The 25,715-nt window shown below is 44.5% G+C and overlaps 1 protein-coding gene across 1 annotated transcript in view; it reads right to left on the bottom strand.

Moving 5' to 3' along the window:
* Nucleotides 1-2,102: 2,102 nt before the first annotated feature.
* Nucleotides 2,103-25,715, bottom strand: part of XPO7 (exportin 7) — a 62,910-nt gene continuing 39,297 nt past the window's right edge. The window contains exons 10-28 of the mRNA XM_056860303.1: nt 24,837-24,983; nt 23,462-23,634; nt 22,905-23,098; nt 22,108-22,213; nt 20,449-20,584; nt 19,845-19,918; nt 18,965-19,045; nt 17,303-17,366; nt 12,619-12,727; nt 11,940-12,046; nt 11,387-11,475; nt 10,382-10,489; nt 9,297-9,379; nt 8,556-8,770; nt 7,222-7,360; nt 5,701-5,861; nt 5,015-5,113; nt 4,504-4,631; nt 2,103-2,794 (exon numbers count right to left, since the gene is read on the bottom strand). Of these exons, the coding sequence (XP_056716281.1) occupies nt 2,701-2,794; nt 4,504-4,631; nt 5,015-5,113; nt 5,701-5,861; nt 7,222-7,360; nt 8,556-8,770; nt 9,297-9,379; nt 10,382-10,489; nt 11,387-11,475; nt 11,940-12,046; nt 12,619-12,727; nt 17,303-17,366; nt 18,965-19,045; nt 19,845-19,918; nt 20,449-20,584; nt 22,108-22,213; nt 22,905-23,098; nt 23,462-23,634; nt 24,837-24,983 (2,307 nt within the window). The 3' untranslated portion in view covers nt 2,103-2,700. The remainder of the gene's footprint in view (nt 2,795-4,503; nt 4,632-5,014; nt 5,114-5,700; nt 5,862-7,221; nt 7,361-8,555; nt 8,771-9,296; nt 9,380-10,381; nt 10,490-11,386; nt 11,476-11,939; nt 12,047-12,618; nt 12,728-17,302; nt 17,367-18,964; nt 19,046-19,844; nt 19,919-20,448; nt 20,585-22,107; nt 22,214-22,904; nt 23,099-23,461; nt 23,635-24,836; nt 24,984-25,715) is intronic.

Here is a 25,715-nt window from a genome sequence, read left to right as displayed (position 1 = left end):
AACTGGTGCTGGACATCTTAAGATGCCAAAATAAACTACATCTTGGCTCTGCTGGGAATGGGCTAAGAGAGAATGCGGTTGATTCTTCTGGAGTCTGAATATTTTGGAAATGAATTCAACATTAAACATCCTGAATGAAAGTCACAAGCAAGCATGTTTCTAGCTGGGCTGGATCGCGCACCCTTTCAGACATACACAGAATAGTTAAATAGCAGAGCTTTTAAACAGCTGTGCACTGATCATAGCCGCTCTAATACAAAGAGACTGAGGTCTAACAAGACCACCATGCTACATGTACCCAAAACTACAGAGTTGTTGCTAGCCCTATGTGTAATGCTGTATCTGCCATCCAGTATAGAACAAGGGAGCACTGGTTCACAGAGAACGCGGTGAGATCTGTTTCCAAGTAAACTGGCATACGATCAGAAATAAATACAAACATAATTCAATCTAAAAGTTATTGTAGGGTTGAAGCAGAGAACTCATCTATGTGGACTTACTGAGTTGAGGTTTGTGACCAAGTGTTTTATAATATCAGAATACTAGTCAAGTTCTTATGTCATACACCCAAAGAAATTAACACGTATTAAGAGTATTGACTTCTTAGACCAGTGGTTCCCAAACTGTGCTCCAAGGAGCACTTGGTGCTCCGCAAAACATCTCCTAGTGCTCTGTGAAGAGACTGGAAAGAAAAATACTACTGTCATTCGGTTTAGTATGTAGGTGTTAGGTGAAAATTACTGCTCCATGATGAATTTCTCTCCTGAAAAGTGCTCCATGACTCAAAAAGTTTGGGAACCACTGTCTTAGACTAAAGGATGAACTGTTAGCATTTCCAGAAACCTGCTGTAAATGGATGGGGGTGGGGGAGAGAAGCAGCATTCCTGTTTCATCTACTGTCAAAGTAATAAACCTCAAGAAAGCTATACACCCCTACCCAAGATGGCTGTCTCCATGCCTGTTCTTGAGTTAGCAACTGCATGGTAGCAGCTCAAGTTTGGACATCAGCCACTGTTTCAAGATCTGTACCTTACTCTATTAAGCGTCCTGCTTTGTGATTCATATTATGGTCTATGAAAAGGGGGGAACATCTGCCATTCTAAAATATAAGGGAAGAGACCTAGAACTCCAACTCAAGTTGAATTCTCCTTTTATGTCAAAATAGGTGCATAAAAGCATGGGAAACAGTTGTTCTCTGAAGACCTAAAATGTATTTTACAGGGCTTTCCCTCCAGCATTCCACCTAAATGAGCAGGACTGAACAAGCATATACAAGAGTTCTGTACAGCTGAGACTGCAATAGGCTTGCTGGAAGGTAGTCACTGTGTGTGCAGCCGTAAATGCATCTAGATCATGGCCCTGGTGCCATGGGTTCATATCACACAAGCATGGCTCCACACAGCTCAGTAGAAACCACTGAAGTTTATTTGCAGCCACAATGCTTACACTGTATGCAGCAAACACCCTTACAAGTCATCCAGCAATCTGCTCACGCAAAAAGGACCCAACACACAATCGCCAGAGGAAAGAACAAAAAAATAAAATTGAGGTGGCGCTATCTGGAACGAGAAACCAGACAGAAGGTTAAGAGCTGGGCTAGGGGGTGCACAGAACTAGCAGCAAGAAGAGTGGGAAAAGTACAAGGCAAACAGATTCCCCCCTCCCCCAATCATTTCCTCTAAGAAAATTTAAATATCCAAAATGAAGTTGCAGTACTGATTTTTAAAAAGTGGGCTTATCTTAAGGGGTTTTGTTACACATCATGCTAGGCTGACTTGTTAGTAAGAACCCTTCCTGGAAGCAGCCTACATCAAGCCCCACTGTTCTCAATGCAGACACACACGTGGATCAGTATAGATAGTGCACAGAGAGCCTCTGAAGAAATCTGTGGCTGGGGATGCAAGACAAGCAGTTCCATTGGGGCGGAGAGAAACTAGCTCAGCCCCCCAGCCTGTTCTCCACGCATTTCCCAGCTGCTGAGAAACAAGGGAAGTTCACATGAACTGAAAGGAGAAAGGCTGGTGCAATGGGCCAAAGAAGAGGCTGAGACATACCAGCTCAGCCTTCCTATGGCTGGCGAGGCAGGAATAGGATTTGGGTGGGGGGGAGAAGGAACACACACTTAGGAGTAGCATGGAGCATGGCATGGCTTTGAGTTCCTAACAACAAGGGGGAGAGAGGAAGGACAGGTGGATGTATGTTAAAGGGATGTATAAGAAAAATATACATTTGGAATTTTACACTTTGCCTCTCTACACTTGTCACTAAATAGAACTCTGCACTTTCATACCCCCTCGTCCAGTAACACTGCAGGCGACCAGGAGACACAGCTTCCTCACTCACATACAACCCTCACTTCAGCATTGGTGCACTAAACTCTGTAAAAATTTCAATCACACTTTTTTTTAAACTCAATATAAACCTTGTTCAAAATGTTATGAAAAAATGTACATGTTTATACAAGGCAGGCTGCGGCAGGACGCTGGGATTCCTCTCCGACATTCACACAGGGAGACACTAATCTCCCATCTCTCCTCCCCAAGGAAACACAAGCCCCCATTGCCCTGGTGAACTTTTTTACACCCCCTCCTCCTGCAGCCTAGCCCCAGGGACCAGAAGGGATCAGAAATGCCCTTTTGTCTTTCCATCGGAAAAGTTAACCTCCCTGGCCCATGCCAGAGAGAGCCTTCTCACGAGACGTCAGCTCATCATGTCGTTGCTGTTTACCCCATAGGTGGAGTTCTTCATAGAGTCATTTACCTCCCGACGGAATGCAGACAAGTTCTGCGTAAACCTGCCAAGGAGTCAAGCCAGAGCTGTGTTAGGAAGACCCAGTGTAGGCAAGAAACCACTCCTTAATCACAGATTGCAGGTAGTTGCGGTGGTTCAGAGGAAAACCCAAAAGCCACGTAATGCCTTTTATAAGATTAAGCAAAATGGTGTACACAACTTGCATGCAGGTTTGTGTTATTTTGGCTGCTCCTAATAAAAGGTATTAGACTTTGCTTTTGTTCTTGGATTCTTAACCAGTCTGTCCACAACAGATGGGCTACCACAAACCCTTCTAGGATTTATGAAGTAAGCCCTTGAGATACAAAATGACAGACTGATCTTGCACTGTCACAAGTTTCCCTATGGAATTACTCAAAAGAGATCTGATTGTTGCCTGGGTTCTTACGTCTGCAATTCTGGGAGTTTCTCTGTTTCTAGCCTTTATGATTAAGAAGTTAAGTTCCAAAACCGATTTTTAATGGTTATGAGATTGTGGTTTTGATTACAATGCCCAGGGTGTTTTTGGCCCTGCCCAAAATTACTGTTACCTGCTTCTGTTCATACTATTTCTATCCCATTTCATATTCTTTTTTCCCTTAAGCTTTTCTGAAAGACTCCCGATTCTTTGTAAATCTGTTTTGGACATATAATCATGCCAACTATAAACAGTTGGTAAATTACGTAGGTGTCAAGGAATTGCTTCAAAGAGTGTCCATGCATTAGGGCCTCTTATTGGAGTTTGGAGCATTTGGAGCATTTAGATTGTGGGTTCAAGATTGCCTCTGGCCCTGACACCTCTGCAAATTTAGGGGAGGGGACATGGCTCAATGACAGATCACATGCTTTGCATGTAAAAAGTCCCAGGTTGAATACCTGGCATCTCCAATTTATAAAGGATCCTTCTCAGTCTGAAACTTGAGAGTGGCTGTCAGTCAGAATACAAAGTACTCAGACAGACAAACCAAGGGTCTGATTTAGTACAAAGTGGCTCCCAATGATACCTGTTCTTGCAGGCCTTTTTGGAATGGGTGTCTTCTACCATCTCCCTAGGCAGATTCTCCCATTGCTGAATTGCTCTTAGAATTGGGAAAATATCTCTAGCTTTGGACATATCTTTCCGTCGGTTGACATGCAGGTGTAAAACTCCAGGCTGCTGCTCTGTACAATGGGGATGTCTAAATCTGCTCATTACCTTTTGCCTTGTGAAAAGTTGATAGTATCAATAATTGTTTCTCCTTCTAAGATCAGAAAACTTGATATTTCCTCATCTCCTTCATTTTTCAGAATAATTTTGCTAGGGTATGCATTTTCAGTTCCATTAGACTGCACTGTGGAATTTGCTGTTAGATCCTTTAGCATCATGATAAATTCCTCTGCTCAGGGCATTGCCTGCTAGGAAATGCTTGTCTATTTCAATGAAATGGGTTTGTACGACAAAAAGAGGAACAATGCTTTAAATACTGTGTGCAAACATTTGTAAGGTGGAGTACATGCAGAACACCTTGCTCCGTCCTCAAATAAGAATTCCAGACATGTCAAATCCTTGTCCAGGAAATTCTACACAGCTCACCACCTCAAATGATTTCTAAGCACAACTGCTTCTACGAGAGAGGCTCTGGGAGAACAGACTCTCCAATGTTGCTGTGGCTCCTGCAAAGCATTCTGGAGAGGTGTTAACTCTTGTGCTTTGCAGTGATGCAGGCTGCTCTGAGGCATAAGGGAGATACTGACCTATCACGATTCTTGGTGAGCAAATTGCGTTCAATACCCTCCATGAGGTTCTCAAAGCAGAGATGCATGGCTTGCTGTTTCTCAGGGGGCTGGCTGTTCACTATACTGTTCCTTAGGTCTGAAAAATACTGGAAAACAGAATGGGGGGGAGGAAAAAGAGAAAGGCATATGAAGTTAGCCATCGAAGGACTGAGTGCTGAAAGGAAACATTACCTCCAGAACACTCAGTATGGCATAGCTACAGCTTAGATTCTAAGCCTTGTTTCTGCCACTCTCTGGCTGTAGCAGGGGTGGTCCTTCACTGGGCAGCATGTATCGCTGGCACCAGGTGATTTTCAGCTCACCAAGACACACTGGTCTCACCTGAATGGAAGCTCCTAGTACAAGAGGCATGCATTCTGCAGTGCACCACCACCTCTGTCACAGAGGAGGGTGCTGCGTGAGTGGAAGCAAGGCTTAGGATTCAAGCCTAGGTCAGAAATGTACGGGGGAGGCACAGGGGAAGATTTACCTTTTCATTGAGCAGTATCAAACCAAGCAGAGGCCGAGACATGGACCACTGGTTCCTGCAGTCCTCAAAAATGATGATATTCAACACGGTTGACAGCATCTGGAATGCACAGGCAAGATCAAGTCAGTTACTATATCACAGCTCATTTATAAGAAAGAATTCTGTTTTATGAAGAAAAAGCCTCCAGTCATTGGTAGCTAGTCATGCTTAGCAACTGGTAGCTGTGAAGGGGATGTGCATCCCTGAACATATAAAAAAACATTTGAATGAGCACTGTGAGAGGGTTGTACATGAAAGCTTGAACGCTGCTTCCACACACCTATTCCCTTGCTGAGGATATCACACTTAAGAGTTTTCCTTGGTGCTCTTATGATTTATTGATGCCTTATAGAGGGTTTGTTTGTATACAGCATTGCAAATCTATTTATATGCCAATTACAATACCTTCCACATTCAAGCATGCACTGAACAAGAATGGGAAAAAAACCCATATAAGTAGGCAGGTAAGTGTATGAAGGGTGGGTATTAATGTTATTTTGTGATGCTCTCAGACAAGACTTCTGGCTCCTAGTAAGACTGATCCGCTATGGCCTTGGACAGCCACATGGCCGCACCTATACTATGGGGGTCCCCCAAAAGATCACCATTCCTCGGCAGCCAGCCAGCGTTACTTGCCTGGCCCTTACCTGCTGGATCATCTCTGGGTGCTGCTGCATGATGTGCAGAAATCGATCACTCTCCTGGGTCAGTGGGGCAGTCCTCTTCTTGGTGCTGCGCGAGAGCTGCTTGAAGAGATAGGTGACAATGTGGTCCAAGCAGGAGCAGCAGCCTGTGCAAACCATGGTGTCTACAAGGACAGGAAAGAGGGGCAGAGTGGGATAACTCCAGGATTACAAAGGACCGGGAATGCTTAGGACCCACCACATCCTCCTGGACCCTTGCTAAAAGATGCAGTGAAGGCAACCAAATACCTCACTGCAGCTTCATCTAAAGTGAGGCCCGCACCAGCACACCTCTGCTGCAATCCACCTCTGTGCATGCCCGCTTCTCACAACTGTGATTCTTTGAATTCTGAGGTGGGTTTTGTGGTTTAAGAAGGAACAAGTCTGAAAGAGGGGTCTGTTAGGGAATGCTGCAGAACAAAGCCATCTTTTCTAAAATGTTAATCCTTTGGGTAGATGGAGAGGGATGGTGATGAAGAAATGGTAGCAAATGAAGGACCTGCAAGAAGATTGGGTTAAGGGGTATGACACTTAGGTACTGATATTTTAGCACTAAATCTCAAAACAGCTGCACACCAGGGAGCTCACAGTATTAGGTGCTGGCTGCACAAGCATTATGAAGTATATACTAGACCAGGTTACAGAAAGCCAGTGTGAATATATCCATGGGAAACAGCAGCCTTTCAACGTAAGTCACGTGTCAGCCAGCAAAGGTGGCTGGTTGAGGAAAAAGCTGGCTTGCGGGGGGATAATACCAATCCATGGTGCTGCCTGTGCCACCCACCATACATGGAGAAGTTTCAAAGCAATGGAGAACTTCTTCCAGAAACCAAATCCACAGCAGCCTGCCCAACAGTTGCAATCATCATCTGGAGCCCTACTCCATTTTCTGTGGACTTCCTTGTTTGTGGAATTCCCTGCAGCAAATTTGTTGAACTTTCAGTGCCAGATTAAACTTACTTCTGCTCGGGCATCTGCAGACTGCTCGGGTTGTTCTGTTGCTGTATAAGTACATTTTTTCCTCCCCCAAATTTGCTGCTTTTTGTTTGGGTTCTTGCTGCTGACAACGTGTTACTATTACTGCTGCTTTTTAAAAAGTCTTGTTTTAAGCTTTCTTGCAATGGGTTTTATTGTCTTTTCTAATGTTGCTGGATTTTAGTGTTTAGTACCTTGAGAAGGCAATATATGAAATGTATTTTTAAATGTTTCAGATCACTGTGTGCCACAAATAGCCAGGATCTGGGTGCCACTGGCAGGCTTGAGCTTCTGCAGCACAGCCACATGGTGTTAATGCTTCTAAACTGGGAAAGCTAGAGAGAGGCCCACATACAGCAAGATTCCATTACTCTGGTGCTGTTGCCCTTCCTATACTTCTCCAGCTGTCCCACCTCAACACTGCTGTTTGAGTTTTCAGGGTTCCCTGGAGCCTTTGCTGTGCTCAGACACACTGAGGGAAAAGAAAAAAAAAAGAATACAAACACTCACCTAGTGCCGTGAGACCTTCCGAAATGGAAGAAAGAATATACATGATTACGTGAGGCTCCAGGCTAGCTATAAAGTTCATGTGATCTTGGGTGAGAACTTCCAGTAAGGAATAGTAGGACTGGCTGAGCTTAGGATAGTCCTGCAAAGAGAAAGAAGGGATGGAAAGGGGTGGCCTTGAGTGGCTATCCCAGCAGGGAGCAGTCTGACATACGAGAACTGCTTGCTGACTGCAGACAGGTACTAAACAAACAACTGTGTAGTATGTCTACAGTCAAGTCTTAATGCAAGCCAGAGCTTCCGGAGTCTCCTCCCCCCCCCCACTTTCTCCCAGGTAACTGGACGCAGCTTTGTGTTTGTTTAGGAGTCTCAGCAAGGTCAGCTATTGCACTGCGACTCACCAACATCTGATATATTCCTTAAAGTTCTCAATTTTGGGCTGTCATTTTTTTTTAAGTTGCTATCTTTCACTGGCTATGCAGGGAGTTTTTAAAGATGAAGGCGGCATCTGCCACTGCAGACCTGGGTGAAACTCCAGCAGATAGAGAGAGGCATTTGGAGCCTCACTCTTTTACAAATCTCTTGGTAAGCAGGTGTTTATGAACTGAGAAATGTGAAGGGGGAAAGATGAGCAATGGCAAAGCACTTCTGCCAGGCATATGGCTCCCTTTCTGCACACACAGCACAGAATTTGCTGATCTGTTCAAAGGTGACTTTCCCCCTTGCTGCCCAGGTATCTTTCTCAGGGCAAGCTTAAGCTGCCATCATTCTGGCAGCCTTCATCTATCATCAGCCAAAAAGCAGCTCACAGCAGGCACAAGCGGCAGCCCTCTGCCGTACTGCTCTGCCTAGGAAGGCTGGCTTCCTAGGAGCCCTAGGAAGTCTCTTAGAGGATTTCACATAAAAACACGTAAAAGGTCCCCTAGGCCAAGATTCATTTGGACCTTCGAATAAAGACAGCCCTGCTGTGGATATGGAAATGCACAGTGTGACACTCAAAAGCATTGGAGAGCCACCCCAGAAGGAAAATACTGACAGAGGCCTTTTCCAGGCTTCCTATGATAGAACAAACTTGGCGTGCTCCATTGCATAACTGCATATCAACCGAAAGGGCTCACTGATCCAGAGCAATGGTTATCAAAAGCTCCCTGCAAAAGGGGTCTCTCCTTGAGTCTGGAAAGGTCTAAGTTGAAAAACCATGATGTTTGTGCATATCCACAGTATTATAAAAATATCGTGGCTGGCAGCCACTTAATAAAAAGCGGGTGGGCTCAGAGGGCCTGAGCTGAGACACTGGAGGGCTAGCCTGAGATTGGATGGCTGTTGCGCTAGCTTACCAAAAGATCACTGTGTGGGATGGACAGCAGGAGCTTGATGAAAGTTTGCAAGGCGTTATCAAGTGCATCATCCCCGTACAGACGGAAGACACCGAAGTTGACGTAGCTGCCACTTAGTGCGGCCTTCAGCATTGAGAAGCAGATGGAGATCCCTTTAAGCTTCAAGGCATACACTTGGTCCTTTGGAACCTCCCCAAGCGTTAGGATTCGATTTCCTGCAAAAGCATTTCAAGAGGGCTGATACATCAGGTTATGTTGAAGGTGTTTCACTTGCTATTAAGATGTAGTCTTAGTAGGGAAATTAAAGATAAATCATTAGGATCTTTACTGAGTACGCTGGTACATCTCAGAACCAAAAACGTAATACTGCTGCTTCAGATCACTGTGAGATCCTCACTGGATTGCAGTCAAAGTCCATATAATTCACCATCCAGTTTTCTAGAGTGGCCAACCAGTTGCCTCTAGACGGCCCACAAGCAGGGCATTGAGGCTAAAACCTCCCCTTGCTTTTGTCCCCCAGTAACTCTCAAATTCAGTGGTGCTTCCCAATTCACTCCTTACTGAATGCCAGTGTTTATGGGAGGGAAGATATTGACTTCACTCCCATAAACACCAGCTGATATTTTTTTGGCAAGGCCTTTCCCCCTCCCTTTCTGCTTGTTCTGCTTGTCAGTCAGTGAGTTTAGAAACTAGCCCAGCAGATGCCAGGAAGAAAAGGGCATTCCTTTTCTCTGTACTCACCATAGGTTGTTATCATTTTACTTGTCTCCCGGAAGAGAAGGATGCCATTTGGTGAGGAAACATCGAACTGTAACCTCTGGGATCTGAAAGGAAAGAGGAGAAAGTTGGGGCTTGGCAGAGGCATGAGGGGTGGAGAAAACAGGAGTTGGAGCCCTCAAAAAGCACAATGGTGGAGTGTCACCGCAGCTGGGAGATCCCCCCCCCCGTCTCATTTTGCATGCTTTGCATGCAGGGGGCCCAGCTGCAACCAGAATAGCCCACTTTCTCAAAAACACATGAAGAGTTCCAGGAAAGGTATCAGTGGGCACCACATTGGGGACCCCTGATCTACAGAGCAGGAAATATAAAATGTTCCAACGTATCACAATATAAAATACCATTCCCAGCAGATGCTTGGGAATTTTTCTCTTGAACCCATTCAAGGAAAGAGATCTCAATGAATTGTTAAGATTAATGATTAAGACCCAGCTGTACTGTGCGAGATATCCCTTGCTTTCTACCTATTAGGGCTAATTCAAATAAAATACTTCTGAATTAGGGCTAATTCAAATAAAATACTTCTGAATGGTCAAAAAGAAAGATTGTAAAAATTGCCTTAGGAAGTTGACTACAAATCTTTCTACTCTGGTTAGCTACCTCAGGAACGTCACAGAGATAATCTTGCCCTGCATTACTTGCCTCTAACATTTTGTTCTAAGAGAGATACTATGGACTTTTCATTAAGCTCACATGGCTGACAACCATTAGCAGGAATCATGCTCTACAAATCTGTCCAATTCAAGAAAAGCATCTAGGCTTGGTAACAATCACCATACCTTATGAAATTCTGTACGATAACTATATACTGTGTGAAGAAATATTCCTTTTGGTTTTGTCCTGAACTTACTGCTGATAATTTTATTGGATGTGCTGTGATACACAAACAAATTATCTGTCTATTCACACTTTCTACACTGACATTTTAAAAGCTCTCTCATGTCTCCTTACCTTCCACTGACCTGGCAGTGACTGATACAGGAATGGCCAATTTACATTCCTGTTGAGGAACTGGGCACTACAGCAAGGAAAAAAATTCACACTCTTACCTGTTGTGCACCAGTTCAGCCATCAACTTCAGCACAGGTGTGGTGCAGGCAGGGTCGTGGTACCACAGTTCGACTGCCCGCTGTAGGATTGGCATGTAGGAGGGGTAGCTGTGAGGCAGAAGCTAAGGAGTCATGTTGATTCCAAGATCCCAGATGAAAACAATTTTTCAAGGTTCTCACCCTCAAGGCACAGACAGGCTTTGTTCTTTGGACACCTCCGTGTAAGCTGCACACAGCCAAGATCTCTGCATGGCTGTCCACTATGGAAGTGGGCTTCTTGAGATCTCTGATATTGCCAGCTCAGGTTGCAGATAATAAAGCTAAAAAGGGGAATCTTCCACCTCCAATAATAAAGCTAAAAAGGGGAATCTTCCACCTCCAATGAAGATTCTACAGTGATATCACTGGCATTTCAATGCCTAAACAGATCTGAGCTTTCTTGTTTCAGCTGCTTGTTCTCTGCTGCAGCTATGCAGTCCTCACACAAGTCAGAATTAGTGAGGACAGTGTGGGGAAGTGGTTAGAATGTTGGACTACGCCTGGAGACACCCACGTTCAAAGCCCAGCTTGCCATGAAACAAACAGGGTAACCTTGGACCAGTTACTCTCTCGGTCTAACCTACATAAAGGGTTGTTGTGAAGATAAAATGGAGGAGAGGAGAACCATGGATATCATTCTTGGAGGATGGGGGGGGGGGACACACAAAAATGCACTAAACAAAATAAATTCTATAGCTGACTTTTCAGACACATGTAGGGCTTCTGGACCAGCATTAGGAAGATCAGATAGGTTACCAATCAAGGGAATAAGGGATTAATCCAAAGCTCTGGAAGGGACTCTGTTTGCAGGAAGGGACCCATCACCTGAGCTGAAGCATTAACAGGAGGTTCCAGGAGCGGAGATGACAACAGGGTGAAGTCCACAGTTCCAAGGCAGCCTCAAGAGCCATCTCCACCGTTTTGGTGGTTGGAGTAGGATGAAATATACACGAGGGTTAAGGATACATCCACTCAAAGAGCATCATAAAGCTGGTCTTGGCATTGAAGGCAAAGGCTATCCCCCTCAGGTCTCTCACTAGGCCAACCAACGTTCTCTGTGTAAAAGGGGAGATGTGATTTAGACAAAAGACAGACTACTATTTCCTCCACTAGAAGCAGCATGGTCTTGCACAGGAAGATAATCCCTATTGTTTTGAGAAATGTAGGGGAACACTTTAGCCCAGTGTCTGTAGCAACTAACAGCCTCTCTCCAACCTCTAACCTTAAAGAGCCCTAGAGCTTTACCTCATATCAAGAGACTGTCCCATCAGCCTAATGCAACATACACTTTGTTCCCAAGGGTTTACATACCCAATTTATACCTCCCCTCCACCCAGAATAGCCACTCGGGTTTTTAGGAGCTTATCTTCACTACGCAGCTGTCTATGTGTGTGTGGAAGAATTCTCCAGGCGACCTACATAGTGAACTGCGGAGACTGGCTTAAAAGATTCCTAGCCATATAAAGATTTGCGAGATTTCAACTGCAAACCTTTGGGGAAAAGCTGAAACCTTTCTTACTTTTGCTTCTTGCTCATTGAAAGTGTTGGTGCTGAACATCTGTGCCACAGTCTCAAAGGCAGCCGTGAGAGGCAGCATGAACTGCTCATATTGATCCTCATCCTCCCCTGGAAGAGAAGCACAAAGGATCATTATCATCTACAGGCCCATAGAACGCTCTATAAAATTTGGGACCGTTGTCAGTCACAACTCCACCACCTAACAGGCCAGTCTATTGATTCCTGGGGTACTAATTTACACAAAAAGGTAACAGCAAAGCAAAACTCCCAGTGACCAGAATTCAGAGGAAAACAACTGGACAGATCCTCTTTCCTACTTCCACCTTCTCTTCCTCTACTCTGGTACATATACTAAACAGCAGCATACCAAATCATTTTGGCTGGCATGGCAGCTCTCTTGCTCTACCCCCCCCCTTCCCAAAAGGAAGGGTGTAGTTGAGCTCAGATAGGCTGGGGCAGATGATCACTGCTGGGAGGCTGAAGAACAGGCTGAAGCTAGCAGGACTCCGAGGATGGGTTCAAATAATTCAAAATTAGAATGTGGAATGTGGCAATTCTGACATTGAAAATTTAGCTGAAAGTTCACCAGTTAAGCTGCACCCATCCCTATTTGACTATATATGACTAAAACGTTGAGAGTTCTGTAACTGGTTTTGGTATATAAGAATGGCATGTAATACCTAGGTCCACCATGAGGAGGCGCCCCAGTGCAGTATAGAAAGTTGTCCGACATCTCATATCACTCAGGTTGGACTGATTGTTAATACCCAAGAAAGAAAAGTGCTCGCTCTGTCAAAAGAACAACAATCATTACAAAAGAAACCAATGTGTTTGGGTGGGTTGGTAAGCCTAGTACATGGGTACAGTGATAAGTCAAAAGCACATCTTGCTTATCTCAGTGCTGGCTTGGGAACAACCACAAATGCAAAATACAGGCTGATGCGCTCATGCTTTTCACATGCGAGTTATCTATCTTTCACAAATTTTAGCACTGGGAACCAACAAAATTCGGAGATCCCTAGCTTTCAAGTTTTTTTGGGGGGAGGGGGCTGTTTGTCGTTAATAAAATGCAAGCACTGTACTTCTACTATATAATACAGTGTTCACAATGCTCAGAGTAGCATCTTTTTATCTAAGGGTAATATTTCAGGCATGGTTTAAAATTCTTTAGATCTAAAAATGACAACAGCCTGCTTACTTCTAGCTGATGTTTCTCCAAGTGGTTATCTGTGTGGTCAGGAAACTGGGATTTTGCACATGAACAAAACAATGAACAAAATTTTTGGGGCCAGCTCCACCCAGTTTAAGGGAGAGGGCACTACTGTGCAAGCCTGTTCAGCATCTATGGATAGATTTCGGAAAGACAGGTAAATCAGGCCTTGGTTCAGTTGAAATTTGGAAACCATTTTCAGTAGGAATGTAATATCAGAACAAAGAACAGCTCTGTATGCAGGTAAAGATATGGGGGGACTGGGTCAAAGTGCTGAGAGGTTGCTAGCTAGTCTCAATGAAGTTATAGGGACCAGAAGAGCAGTCGTGAAATAAAACAGGTGAAGGTTAGATGTTGCGAATGGTTTGAGGGGGCGCTTCATGAACTGATGGCAAGAGAGAGGGTTTGTGAGCTTGCTCCTCTATTTGTTCATGTTATGTTCCATGGCCACATGGTCTGTGGCCACCTGGACAACCCTGTCTCATATCATTGGCAGGACAGTCCTGTGGACCACAAGAAACTCCAGTGTATTGATGATGACACCTGACTGCTGCCATGACTGGGCTTCACCAGCTCCAAAGAGAAGCACTGGTAGCAAGAGTGGACCAACATTGTTGCACAGTAAGACCTGCGTGCTGAAGACTGGTCATTTGGGGAATGGTAGGGTTGGCGCCAACTAGAGCCACACAAACACTGTGGAAAGGGTCCCCATGGAGTGACCGCCAGATTTCTATTTCTGGACATACTGTAGGTATTGTCAGTTGGTGCTGAATAGATCCTCAAATGGCAGTTTCTAGATTCTGGTTTTAACTTAGAAGGTGAGAGCAGCAGAGCGAAGACAGGCATGGCTTTGTAGGTATGCAATGGAACCAGCCATGGACTTTGAGCCATAGTGCACCATGTATCTGGATGCACTTATTTACTGCTTAGTAAGGTGAAGAGCTTCATTCTGGAAGACAAAGGCTGTGTTATTGTAGCATCAGAATCTACTAACCGAAAGACAGTGGTTTAATTCTGGTAATAATGGAAAGTGCCGTCAACTCACAGCTGACTTATGGCAACCCTGTAGGTTTTTCAAGGCAAGAGACGTTTGGTGGTGGTTAGCCATTGCCTGCCTCCATGTGGGCCAAGAGGTTCTGAGAGAATTGTGACTGGCCCAAAGTCACCCAGCAGACTTTATGTGGACGAGTGGGGAATCAAACCCAGTTCTCCAGATTACAGTCCGCTGTTCTTAACTACTATGCCACGCTGGCTCTGTTTAATTCTAGGCACTACGCCACATTGGATGTTTAATTCTAGGCACAATAAAATGACCAACTGGCTGAGATGCTCTACAAAGAGCTTGAGATCCTCTTTGGATCCCTATTAAAGAGATCTAGGGGAAAATGTGAAGCTCTATTTGCAGACGCAGACTCAGCAGAACAGGTTTCCATCTCGTATGGATAAGGAAAAGCTATGAAAAATAAGTAGTGCTCCCAAATCAAAAGGCAGGCTATGCTGCCTTTCCAACCTGAAGGAAAGTACCACTGAGGATAGTGTGGTGTGGAAGTTGGGCGTAATGGTCATCCTATGGGTATAATTTTCGGCCACAGAATCAAAAATCTTGGTACTCATTTGGGTAGTAGTCACAAGTACAAAGTACAAGAGAAAGATTGCAGAGAGGACTTCAGATACATTCAAAAGCAAGGGGCGAGCTGTGATTTACCCTGAGGTCGGTAGCCCCACTGGACAGGTTTAAGTCTGTGCTGCAAAATTAGGTGTATCTCTTGAGAAGTGCATCTGAGCTATCCTTCTGAACCCCAAAAGCTCGACGCCCAGCCAGATACTAATCCATCAAGGATGGCCTGGGAGTGGGAGGGTATCTCCTCCATAACCAGCCACCAAGAAGATCCAAAAGATGAAGCACTAGCTAGTCCTTGAAGCTGTAATCCGTGTCAGGGTTACAGAGGTATGTGGTGTCTAGGGCTCCTGTCTATGATCCTGGTGATGAGCAGTAGTAAGAATGAGTGGCTGCAGAGGAGGGAGCAGCTATACCTCTCTGGAGCTCAGATGGCCGGTGCTTTGTCATGTTCTCTAGTTCCAAAGAAGAGAACTAGAGAACATGACAATGCCTAGATTTTGAAGGCTCAAAACCAAAACTGTTGTAATAGTCAAGGTACTGGAGCTGAAGTGATGGAAGGCCTGGGTATGAGGAGCAAGACTTAAGACTGAACAGATTGGTCTGTTCAATACAAAGGCCACTAGGGACCCGAGCCATGGAGCCTGAAACCGATTAACACCCACTCCTATAAATCACTCTGAGGTGGGTGGACCAATTGCACAAGTCTGTTCTGTAAACCAAAGTATGCCCAAAGGTGGCAGCGCTCACGTCCATCTGAGTCTGCTGCCACAATGAACGCACTTTTTAAAAGGTGGAAAGCATCTAACCAGCAGCTCCTGTAGTAGTTTTAAGAAGAACTGTGTGGGATGTTGTACTTCTCCCCGTTAAGGCATGCACATTAGGGTCCTCTCCCTCCACATGAATGGGGCTGGCTGTCAAAGGCCTTTCATCTTAGCTCTAGAAGCTTGCTCTGCACAGGTGCATAATCCTGCTGGTGCACCAGCATAGAGACCACAAAGAATAAAAATGAACACATCTGAAAATGTAAGAAAATACTCATTATTTAATATCTGCATAATGGCATTTACATGATCTGTAGTATTTCAGGAAGCTGTACATCCTTCCCACACTGAAAGTGATGGGCATCAATACTTGGGAGTCAGCACCTCCAAGGAACTCCTTGAACTGTGCCTGCAAGAGGCACAGCTGCAACAAGCTGGCAGCATGTAGCAGACCGGAGTGCTGGGTATTGAATATGACTGAGTCAGATCCAAATCCCCACTGAGCCATGAAGGCTTATGCTCTTAGTTTAGTATTCCACGGAGGTTATAAAAGGAGGCAAATGAAATAACCACAAATCAGCTTGTATCCTGGAAAAGGCTACTGGCTGATTATCTACAACAGGCACCATTGTGAAGCCTGGTCTGTTCTCTTAAATACTGTTGTGAAACAGGCCTCTTCAGCCCTTACAACAGACCGTTCTTAGAGACAACCTAAGTATAAGAACCAGAACTTCCATACCCAGACTGTCTCCTAAGTTCTGAGAAGAGATACGTTCTTCTTCAGAAGGATAATTTACTTAAAAGGTCTTCACATACACACTTAAGCATTTAGAGCAGTCATGTAAATCACCTGTGGCATGAAAGCATCAAGTGCAGGTAACCACACCCATTTTTCTAAACTGGAACAAAGTTGATTCTCTCTCTTAGGCTATCATCATCCCTAAATGGGCAGGGTATAAAACTAATAATTAAATAAATAAATGCCTAACATAGGGATGAAGAGGCAGGTCAACAGCAACTTTTGTAGGTCAGCAACTCTTGTGAGCTCATCCACAAGGCTAATTTAGAAGCTCAGGCCATTTAAAAAAACCTCACAGGTCAAAAAGCAGTACTTTATGATAAGCAAAGCAGATATGCTTTGGTGTCACATGGCTTTGGAGGCAAACCCTGCCTGATAGAGGATGCCATGTTCTGCCCAAGATAAAACAAAAACCCTGAAAATCTTCTAGAAATCTTGAAAAGCAGTTCCATGCAGAAAACAACATGGTAGTCTACTCTCGGGAGTAACAAGTTACACATGGTAACTTTAGAAAGACTGGAGAAGTTTGCCATGACTTGAGACAAACGGAGCCTGGGATCTTTTGGAAGGGCAAGAGAAAGGGTTCAAAAGTTCAACAGGTCCCAAGTGCTGACAGAGGCGCTTGGTTTCTGCAGACCTCCCACTCTCCACACTAAGCTGTGGCAGTCCTCATTTCCAACCAGCCCCTGATCCTTTCACTGCTAGCAAGACTATACAGAAGTCTCCTGTCACCATCAGGCTTGGGTATAGAAAAATCCTCAAGACCTAGGAAGAACATCATATAGACAAAACAGCAACACAAAAACAAGGGAACAATACAGCACAAACAAGAAGCCTTCCGAGAAAACCCACAAGCTTATCAGGATTCAAAGCAAGCACTGAAAATGAAAACCCTTTAACAAAGAACCATTGACTGTTTAGGGACACTGCTCTTGCTGGGAGAATGTGCCGAAGGATTGCGGAAACCACTTACTGTGTGATTGTTCAGCATGAACTGCACAGCGCTCAGCTTCACCAGTTTCCTCACGCTGCTGTATGTGGAAAGGGGTTAAGGAAACAGCAAGATAGCCCAGTAAGTTATCAGCCTTTTAGAATACTTTGGAGGCATGGTGGGGGTGAGAGGTCACAAGAGGCAGGCTTCTTTATATGAAAATAATGGCCTCAGTCGTTGGGAAGGAATCTTCACAGGCATCGGGGACTGCCTAGATCTGCATGCTTCTGTCCCCAGGTGCTGTCACATGACACGGTTGATGGCTAGACCCTGAACCTAAGCAGATCCTTTGCCATGCAAGTGCTTAGGGGCCCAATGAATAATATATGTACTTTCAGAATTGCAAAGATTATTAATATTCATAATATGCAAACACATATTACTACTTTTGTTTTTTATATTAATGTGAAGAAATAAACTGGCTTGACTTTCATTTACACAAATCAGGCTGATTAGGCACCCAGCAAGGGATTTTTTCTCTTCTTCTGTTGTGTGAAGCCTCAGGCCCCTGTTTTGAGTTATTTCAAATTATTTTTCTTTTCAGATACTTTTCTATTGTTTATTCATGCCCCTTCTTTATTTGTGGTCAGGATTGCCCAGACTCATCTGTGCTACACTGTACCATCCAGACTTTTGGGCAGCGTGCTGGAATAGAAGGCCTTTGGGCTGCTTTCCAAACCTGTAGTTCTTTCCTTTAAAAAAAATCATATTGCAACCTCCACTAGTCTATGCTTCTTCCTCCCATTACTCACCTAATAAAGGAATAAAAAACAAAATGAACAGTCTTTTGTGCCTGTTGTGTGTGTGGTCTTCAATATCCTTAAGAACTCGCTTAGGAAACTTCCGGCTATTGCAGCAGGTTTTAAGTCTTGTTACTGTGAATGGGTCTATCCTATGAGCTTTGCCTAAAGTGCCATGCTGAGAAGTCAGTGCATATGATAAAAGATCGGCTGTTTCTTAATGACTGGTGAGATTATCTCAATGAGCACCAATTACTAGGAGATTGTCCTGTGACGGCTTTGCTGACAATCCCATCAGGAGTTGGAGGTGGGAATTACCTCCCCAGTGAAGTGAGGGGTAAGATGTGTCTCCAGTGTGAAGAAACAGCTTGAGTTTGGAAGAAAGAGACAAATACCATGCTGAATTGACTAGGGTTCTCTCTTTCTCTTGGGAGAGGTCCAAAGTGACCGCTTGCTGCCTTGTAAAATGTCCTTGACTCCTTGAGTTCTACTGGCAGTACTTGCTTTACTTATAAACATACACAAATGCCACACATCTGCAATGGCCTCTCCTCCAAAGGGAGCCAAATCAGGTTAGGTGCTGCTCCTGGAACTTCTTGTTGCCCAGAGAAATGTGTAACTATAAAGGTAACCGTGGAATAGTCTGGAATGTGCAGCCGCAAACTGGAAAGTGCCAACTTTTCTTGGCTGATTATGGTGTAGAGAAAGGTAATTTTGACACAGATCAAGGAAACAAGTTCAAAATGGGACAGTGGGCATTAATGGGCAGGGAAGGGGCTTGTCAATTTTAGTGAAACATCATGAATCTGTGATGGCAACACAGGATGTGTGTCTGTGATGTGATGGAACAGCTTAGAGTTCTTATGTTAACATTGCTCCCTGTGAGGTTTGCTAAAAAGGATATCCAATGGAGAGGTCGTTGAGAAGCTGCAGTGTCTTGGAGGTGATAGGTTCACACCGTCCCCAGTATTTTAAGTTGGTGATGCTACAAGGAGAAAAAAAAAAGACACTTGGGAGAGGCTACTTTCTTAGTACCCTTCTCCATCCTCCCCCAAAGTCGCAGACAACCGAAGCCACAAAATACTAGCATAAAGCCACTGTACTTACATTTGGATGACTAGAAAATTATCCTTCAGATAATCTTCACTACTTGGGTCCCAAAGCTACACTGGCCCAAACTGAGGCCTTTGGAATTCTGTGGCACTGCAGGGCTGATTTCTGCAGCAAGGGCAAGAGAATTCTGTGGCAGTGACAACACAAACCTCGGCAGTTCAGCACTTTCCACCATCGGCTGCAGAATTCTAATAGCCCTTGCGTAGTCATGCCTACGGCCATGAACTTCACGACACACAGCTATGGGTTTCAGCTGGAGGGGGGAAGGGGGTAGTGAAGTGCTTAAAAGACTGAGAGCGCACCTGGTGTGTACAACCCAGGCCAAGTTTCCAAGAAGGTAGCCTTTAACTATCTAATACTAAGCAATGTTACTGAGGAAAAGGATTTTGCCAGCAGTTCCCCCTTCCTTTAGTACTACTCTTAGCATATGAGCAGCATTCATAATGAAGCTAGCCCTAAACTTCTCCCCTATCAGGAAATATAACCACTGGAAGGAGAAATCTTGGTGTTTTTATTTTTACAATGGGGTAGCTAGTTGAGCTCTACGTGTGCCTGTCTCCAGAGCACATTAACCAAGCTACAGCCTGTGAACTCTGGGCTCTGTTGAGAGGCACCCACTTTGGAGGTGGAGGCTTTCAGGTACACTCCGGAGGAGCTGCAGTGGCACTTACATTTTCCCTATGAAGACACTCAGGACCATGGTCTCGTCATTCAGCCCCAGGACCTCCGAGAGACGGCGGTACAGCTAGAAGTGGAAGATTTAAAAAGCAAGCGGAAAAGAAATTAATGGAATGTGCAACATCTCCTGTAAAATCCTAGCATTTGTGCCACTTTCCTTGCAGTAACAGACACTAACGTGCTCTGCTCAAAATTATAACAAGGAACTACCTGCCAGCTGAACAGGGCCCTTTCACCTCCATTTTATCTGTTAGTCTTTGGCTGCTGCCTTGACATTTCAGGTAGAGAAAGCGACCTTCATTTCAGCTGTAACTAATGGTGCTCTTCAAGTGGTTGCTGCAAAGGAGGGAATTTTAAACTCTTCAGATGCAAAATTGGTAGGTTCTGAATTCTGGGGTTGGAATGGCAGGACCAGCAGCGTCCAAATCCTGCACTGGCAGTAGCTACCGTCAATCATCAAAGGTCACAAAATTACAAAGCAACAGTAGGCAACTGAGGATTTTATTGCCTACAAGCAACTAGGACATAATACAAGAAAATGTGATAATATTTCAGTGATGAAAAGGAGTAACATATGTGTGTAACAAGAGGATTTACCTTTGAGGATTTCTGCACCTGGTCTCCAATGTATATCTTCCGAAACTGCTCAAAGAAGCTCAGCATGGCAAGCTCCAGCTTCTCGTTGCCTGCCTGAGCCAGACGTGAGTCAGTCAGGTTCATGAGCTGAAGAACCCTGGGAAGGGAGAAGGACAAGGCAACAAGTCCAAAGACTAAAGCTGAAGCCGTTGCAAAGAGAGGTCAACAGAGCAAGAAAGTGAAGGGTTGGTAGCAAGTACCAGACACAAGGCCAGGCTATCTATGAATATGAAAGAGGCTCGATTTTGGGGATGGTTGGAGCCGAGACAGGCTTTGCTCTGGCTCACTAGTGCCTAACTACCAGCCCTTCAGCTCAGCTGCCACAGTTTACAGTACATAATAGTAAGGTTCAATGATGCACAGAGGGAACCCTTAGGGGGGCTTCCAGACTTCTGAACTCTTTGCAGGCTCAAAACTTATCAATGAACATTACTCTGCTCCAACTTTTATGTCTGATGGAGGAGGAAGGGAAGGAAGGAAGGCTTAGAAGGCTCATTTATAGATACTGGCCTATGTGCAATGTTAAATAGTCATAATGAATTAAAGGATGCTTTTTACCCAATGTATTAGGAAAAAACCGGGGAAATTCTGTTCCAGTTGATTTTTCTCTTGGAATACAAAATGGGTTGGATCCAGTAGAAGAGTAGATGGAGTGGATCGTTGCCCTTCTTCCTGAAATAACCTGCTGTTTGTCCTGAAACTGCTCTCCTAGGATCTTCTAACAAAATGTGCTGCAGGATAAGGTGCTGTAGGAACAAGGAGGAAACACTCTTCCACTTGTGGCTTGCATCGGCAAAGGAAGGAGAGCAAGGTACTGTAATTTTGCTTGATTTCCCCTTGTTCCTGCAGTGTCCCATCCTGTGCTACATTTTACTTGTAGGGCTCTCCTGGTCCTCAGAGAGGAATTTCAGGACAAATGGAAAGAAAGGGAAGGCTGGGGAAGACCAGCTCTGCCAACTCCTCCCATTCTTCCGCTGGATCCAACCCAGTGTAGTTGGCAAAATAAACCTCCACATGAAAAGCTGACATGAAACACCTGTGAAGGATCAGAAAGTGGCTTAACACTGCAATACCTCCAGGTTGGGTTTGGTTGGAAGAGGGTTGAATGCATGCTACACATTAATGGGTACAAAATTTTTTGCCAAGGAAAATGGAATTCTGCATCCTGCATAAATTATGCAAATCTCCTTCTTCTGTGCAAGTTATTCTAGCTTTGCTAGTCACGGGAGTGGGGCATCGAGCTATTTCCAGCTTCCCCCAGCTCTAAGGTTACCCATGCATTGGCCATGTACTTTCAAGGATCATCTTCACCACTATTGAAGGCATTCAAAGACATGCTTTTAACTGAAAGGAGATTCTCAGGATGTTGGATTCTAAACCCAATCATTACTTACGACCTTGTGCAGAATGCAGAAGGTAGGAGTGTCCACAACAAACTTTGGATTTCTTATCCAATCACCACAGACATTAGTGTCACTATTATGTCAACTTTTCCTTATGGTTCTTCCCAAGCCAGGAGCTTTCAGCTTGGGGAGAAAGAATGCATGGTTCAAGGGGAGTGTGTGAGGGCTATCCTTCTAGAAATACTCATGAGAAGTTCAGGAATACAGTGGCTCCTACCGACAAACCAGCTCGCCATCCATTGCATCCTGCTCATCTGTGCTGGCAAATGATACCCGGCCACCGATCACGGCCCCAATGATGTAGACAAGCCACGTCAAACGTCCTGAAATCAGAAGAGTCCAGATCCAAAGAAGTGATTCAATGAAAACTAAGATGAAGGCCTAGAAGACTTCACATCAGCGATGAAAAAGATAAGGTAGACCATCTACTGAGGAGGGCTGGATTTAAGGGGAAGGAGATCCATTTGCTGCTTCTTTTCCCCTCCCACAGTTGCCTTTCAATTAATATCCAAATAGGTTCAAATTTCCTATTCTCCCTTGACCTCTGCGCTAAACTGTAGCCGCCAGTTCCTCCAATTTCTAACACTCTAAAAGTCTTTGACCGTTTCTGTTGCCCTTCTCAACAAGCCTGTAAGAAACTACACAAAATGGGGTAGCAGACAAAACTGGTCACCCTATCCCTACTGAAGTACTACCATGCTTGCCTCGTAGGCAACACTCCTAGTATCTGGAAGAAACAATTTAACAGTTTTGTTTAAGATACTTGTACTTCACCTCTCTTTAGCTTGCACGAAGGCAAATTTATATCTTGTTTTCCAGTAAGTTTGATTAAAACAGTTACGAGTCAAACAGAACAAGAACTGAGCTCCCAGATTCACTACACATTAATACAGAACCGTGAAAAGCCCTTGGTCCTGGCTGCTGGTCCAAAAGCAATACCCATGACTCATCCCAATCTAGCAGCTTTCTGTTCTGATAGTAGAGCTCTGCTGTTGCAGCTCTTTAGGCACACACCTTCCTGCACTGCTACATCCACAGGGATGGCTGTTGCACTCTGTAAGAGCTCCTGGTAGGTCTGGGCTGACTGGTCAAACAGCTGCACGAGGAGAGCACAGGTCTTCTCATATTCACAACGTCCAATGGTGGACAGCTGGTCGAGCTGCTGCTGCACTAGACCCGTGTCATCCAGTGGATCTTCCAAGCCGTCTCTGTATATGGAAGAAGCAGCAAGGCGCAAGATTAAAAAATGCTTTGCAGCAGACTGAACAATCCCATTCCCCACCAAAAGGAGATAAGTAGGCTCTTCTCTCCTGTCCCCCCCCCCCCAGTTTCACCACAGGTCCTCAAGTCATGTGCTCTCTGCTTGAGAGTTCTGTGGATTTTCGGTTATAACCGACGAGTTCATCACTGGGATGTTGGGAGCGCTGGCAGCATTTGGGAAATATCAGGAACTCTCATAAGAGTTCCTTCTGGTACTACCTTGTTACTTTCCGAAATTCTGGGCCAAAGGAAAGAGGTAAGGTCTATAAGTACTAATGCTCTCCTTTTATGGTTGGTTTCTTAGCTTTTACCTCAATATGATGTGCACAGACTCCAGCCTAGAGGTGATGTAAGCTTTGGTGACTTCAGGTGTGTATGTCTCCAGCATGTGGGGCTCTGTTGCTTTAACATAAGGAACGGATGCTGCTAACCGCTGCCACAGACTTAGGAGATAGTGTACGCTGTTTGGAGCAAATTCCCAGTGCTGCAAAAACACAAAGAAAGAAGCTGCTCAACTCAGCTGAACGCCTCCTTCATGCTTGCCACGGCTTCTGCCGTGCTAGTCTGCTCCTCACTCTATTTCAAACACACAAGGCGAATTGCAAAGAACATAAAATAATTAACATTACTAGCATCGAAATATTCACTATTCCAAAACAGCAGCAATAAAATGACTAAGTTCTTAGCAACATAAAAAGAATATTTCTAGCAGTGAAAGAAATAGGTTTAGACAGGGACCAAATAAAAAGTAAAAAAAAACCCCACCCTCTGAAATTTTATTTATGTCATTTATAGTCCACCTTTCTCACTGAGACTAAGTGGATTACACAGTGTAAGTCAATGCAATCAACAGGATTGGACATCCAATAAACAATATATTAGGATTGGTACAAAAACATTAGCAATGGTAAATAATAAAACAGTAATACCTAAACAGTAAAATCTAGAGAATAAAAACTCACACACATTAAAAATCATCAGGAACCCACAGCTTAAGTAAAACACAACAAACAGAAGACCTGGGTACCCAAAACATAGTAAAATCTGTGTCAGATGAATACCAGTGGAGAGGGTATTCCATGGTCGAGATGCCACCCCAGAGAGAGCTTGGTCTCATGTGGCCACCCACCTTATTTCAGATAAAGGGGACACATGGAGCAAAGCTTCTGCAGAAGAGAGCAATCACTGAGCTGGTTCACATGGAGGCAGGAGGTCCTTTGGGGAGTAACTTTTGCATAGCATGTGTGACTAACAAGATGAGTACTACTGAAGAGATGAGCAGACGACATCGGATTACCCTTGTGCTTCTAAAGTAAAACACACGCTCAACATTTTAGGCTTTGTCTGTCCTCCTCCCCACAATTATAGAATCTGACTGTTGCAAAGTTCCCCCATTTGACCTCCATTTGGTGAAATGAAGTGCAAATCTTCTGTTACTGAAGAAAAGTTTTATATACCCACAGAAATCTTGAATGAACAGGACTACTGCTTTGAAATGTGATTATAGATTGCATAATCTCCCTCCCAGTTCCAAAATGATCAGGTGAAAGTTAGCAGTGTAATGGGTGCTGCCCCACACTGCAAGGTCTCTCTATCCCCCCCTCCCGCTTGTCCTTCTCAGCTCTATCCCCCCCTCCCCCTTGTCCTTCTCAGCAGCAAAGTGAAACGAACAGCTCAGCTTCCCACCTGTAGGCTGGTCACTGTAAAATTGGCGATGAGGCGGATGACCTCAGGGTAGTTTTCCACTTTCACCAGCTCCCCCAGCTGGTAATTGCTTTTAAGTCGAGCCAGAAGCCGACAGAACTCATGGTAGTTGTTTGGGTCTGATAAGCTCTGAGAAACAAATAGAAGACGATATTGTAAGGCCACCAAGCCTGAATGACTTTCAGCAATGGAATCAGAAATCTTCCCGACTTTAGACTGAAGAAATCTCTGAACAAGGGTATTATCTGAGATATACTGTAAAGTGCTTGGTAAATCTCTGCATGAAAACACTACAGGAACATCTGCTCATGTACATCTGGGATACTGGCTAAAACTCATCTTATTGTTTGTAGTGTCTGATGTCACAGCCTTTTGAAGTTCTGTGCAACTACATTTACACCCGAGGTTTCAGCTCTCTGACAGGCCCTACCAAGTACTGCATAATTCTAATTCATCAGCATTATGGGATTGTGGGATCCTGTATGGCAGGGGGTTGGACTGGATGGCCCTTGTGGTCTCTTCCAACCTTGAGTGATTTTGTATGAGCAAACAAAGAAAGCAGACAACTCAAACCTTTGACCTGTTCTACTGTATCAGTGTTGCCCCAAGCATCATGAACCAACCCATACACATGATAGGGGTGCGTCAGATGCATCGTAGCAATGTCACTCAAAGTTACTGTGCACCAGGAATACAACAGAAATACTAGCATTTAGTAAGGTAGCATTTGGCAAGTATGCAGACAATGCCTGCTGAGATTTCTGAAGGGGAGGCAAACAGAACTTCCAGCAGTCCAACTGTAGGGCTACACTGTCAATGTCATCCACCTCCTTAACGTCTAGCAGAACACTTATGTTACGT

This window comes from Euleptes europaea, chromosome 14 (genome assembly GCF_029931775.1).
Source record: "Euleptes europaea isolate rEulEur1 chromosome 14, rEulEur1.hap1, whole genome shotgun sequence".
NCBI classification, from domain to species: Eukaryota; Metazoa; Chordata; class Lepidosauria; order Squamata; family Sphaerodactylidae; genus Euleptes; species Euleptes europaea.
Note: the sequence above shows the minus strand (reverse complement) of the source record. Positions and strands in the feature narration are given on the sequence as shown.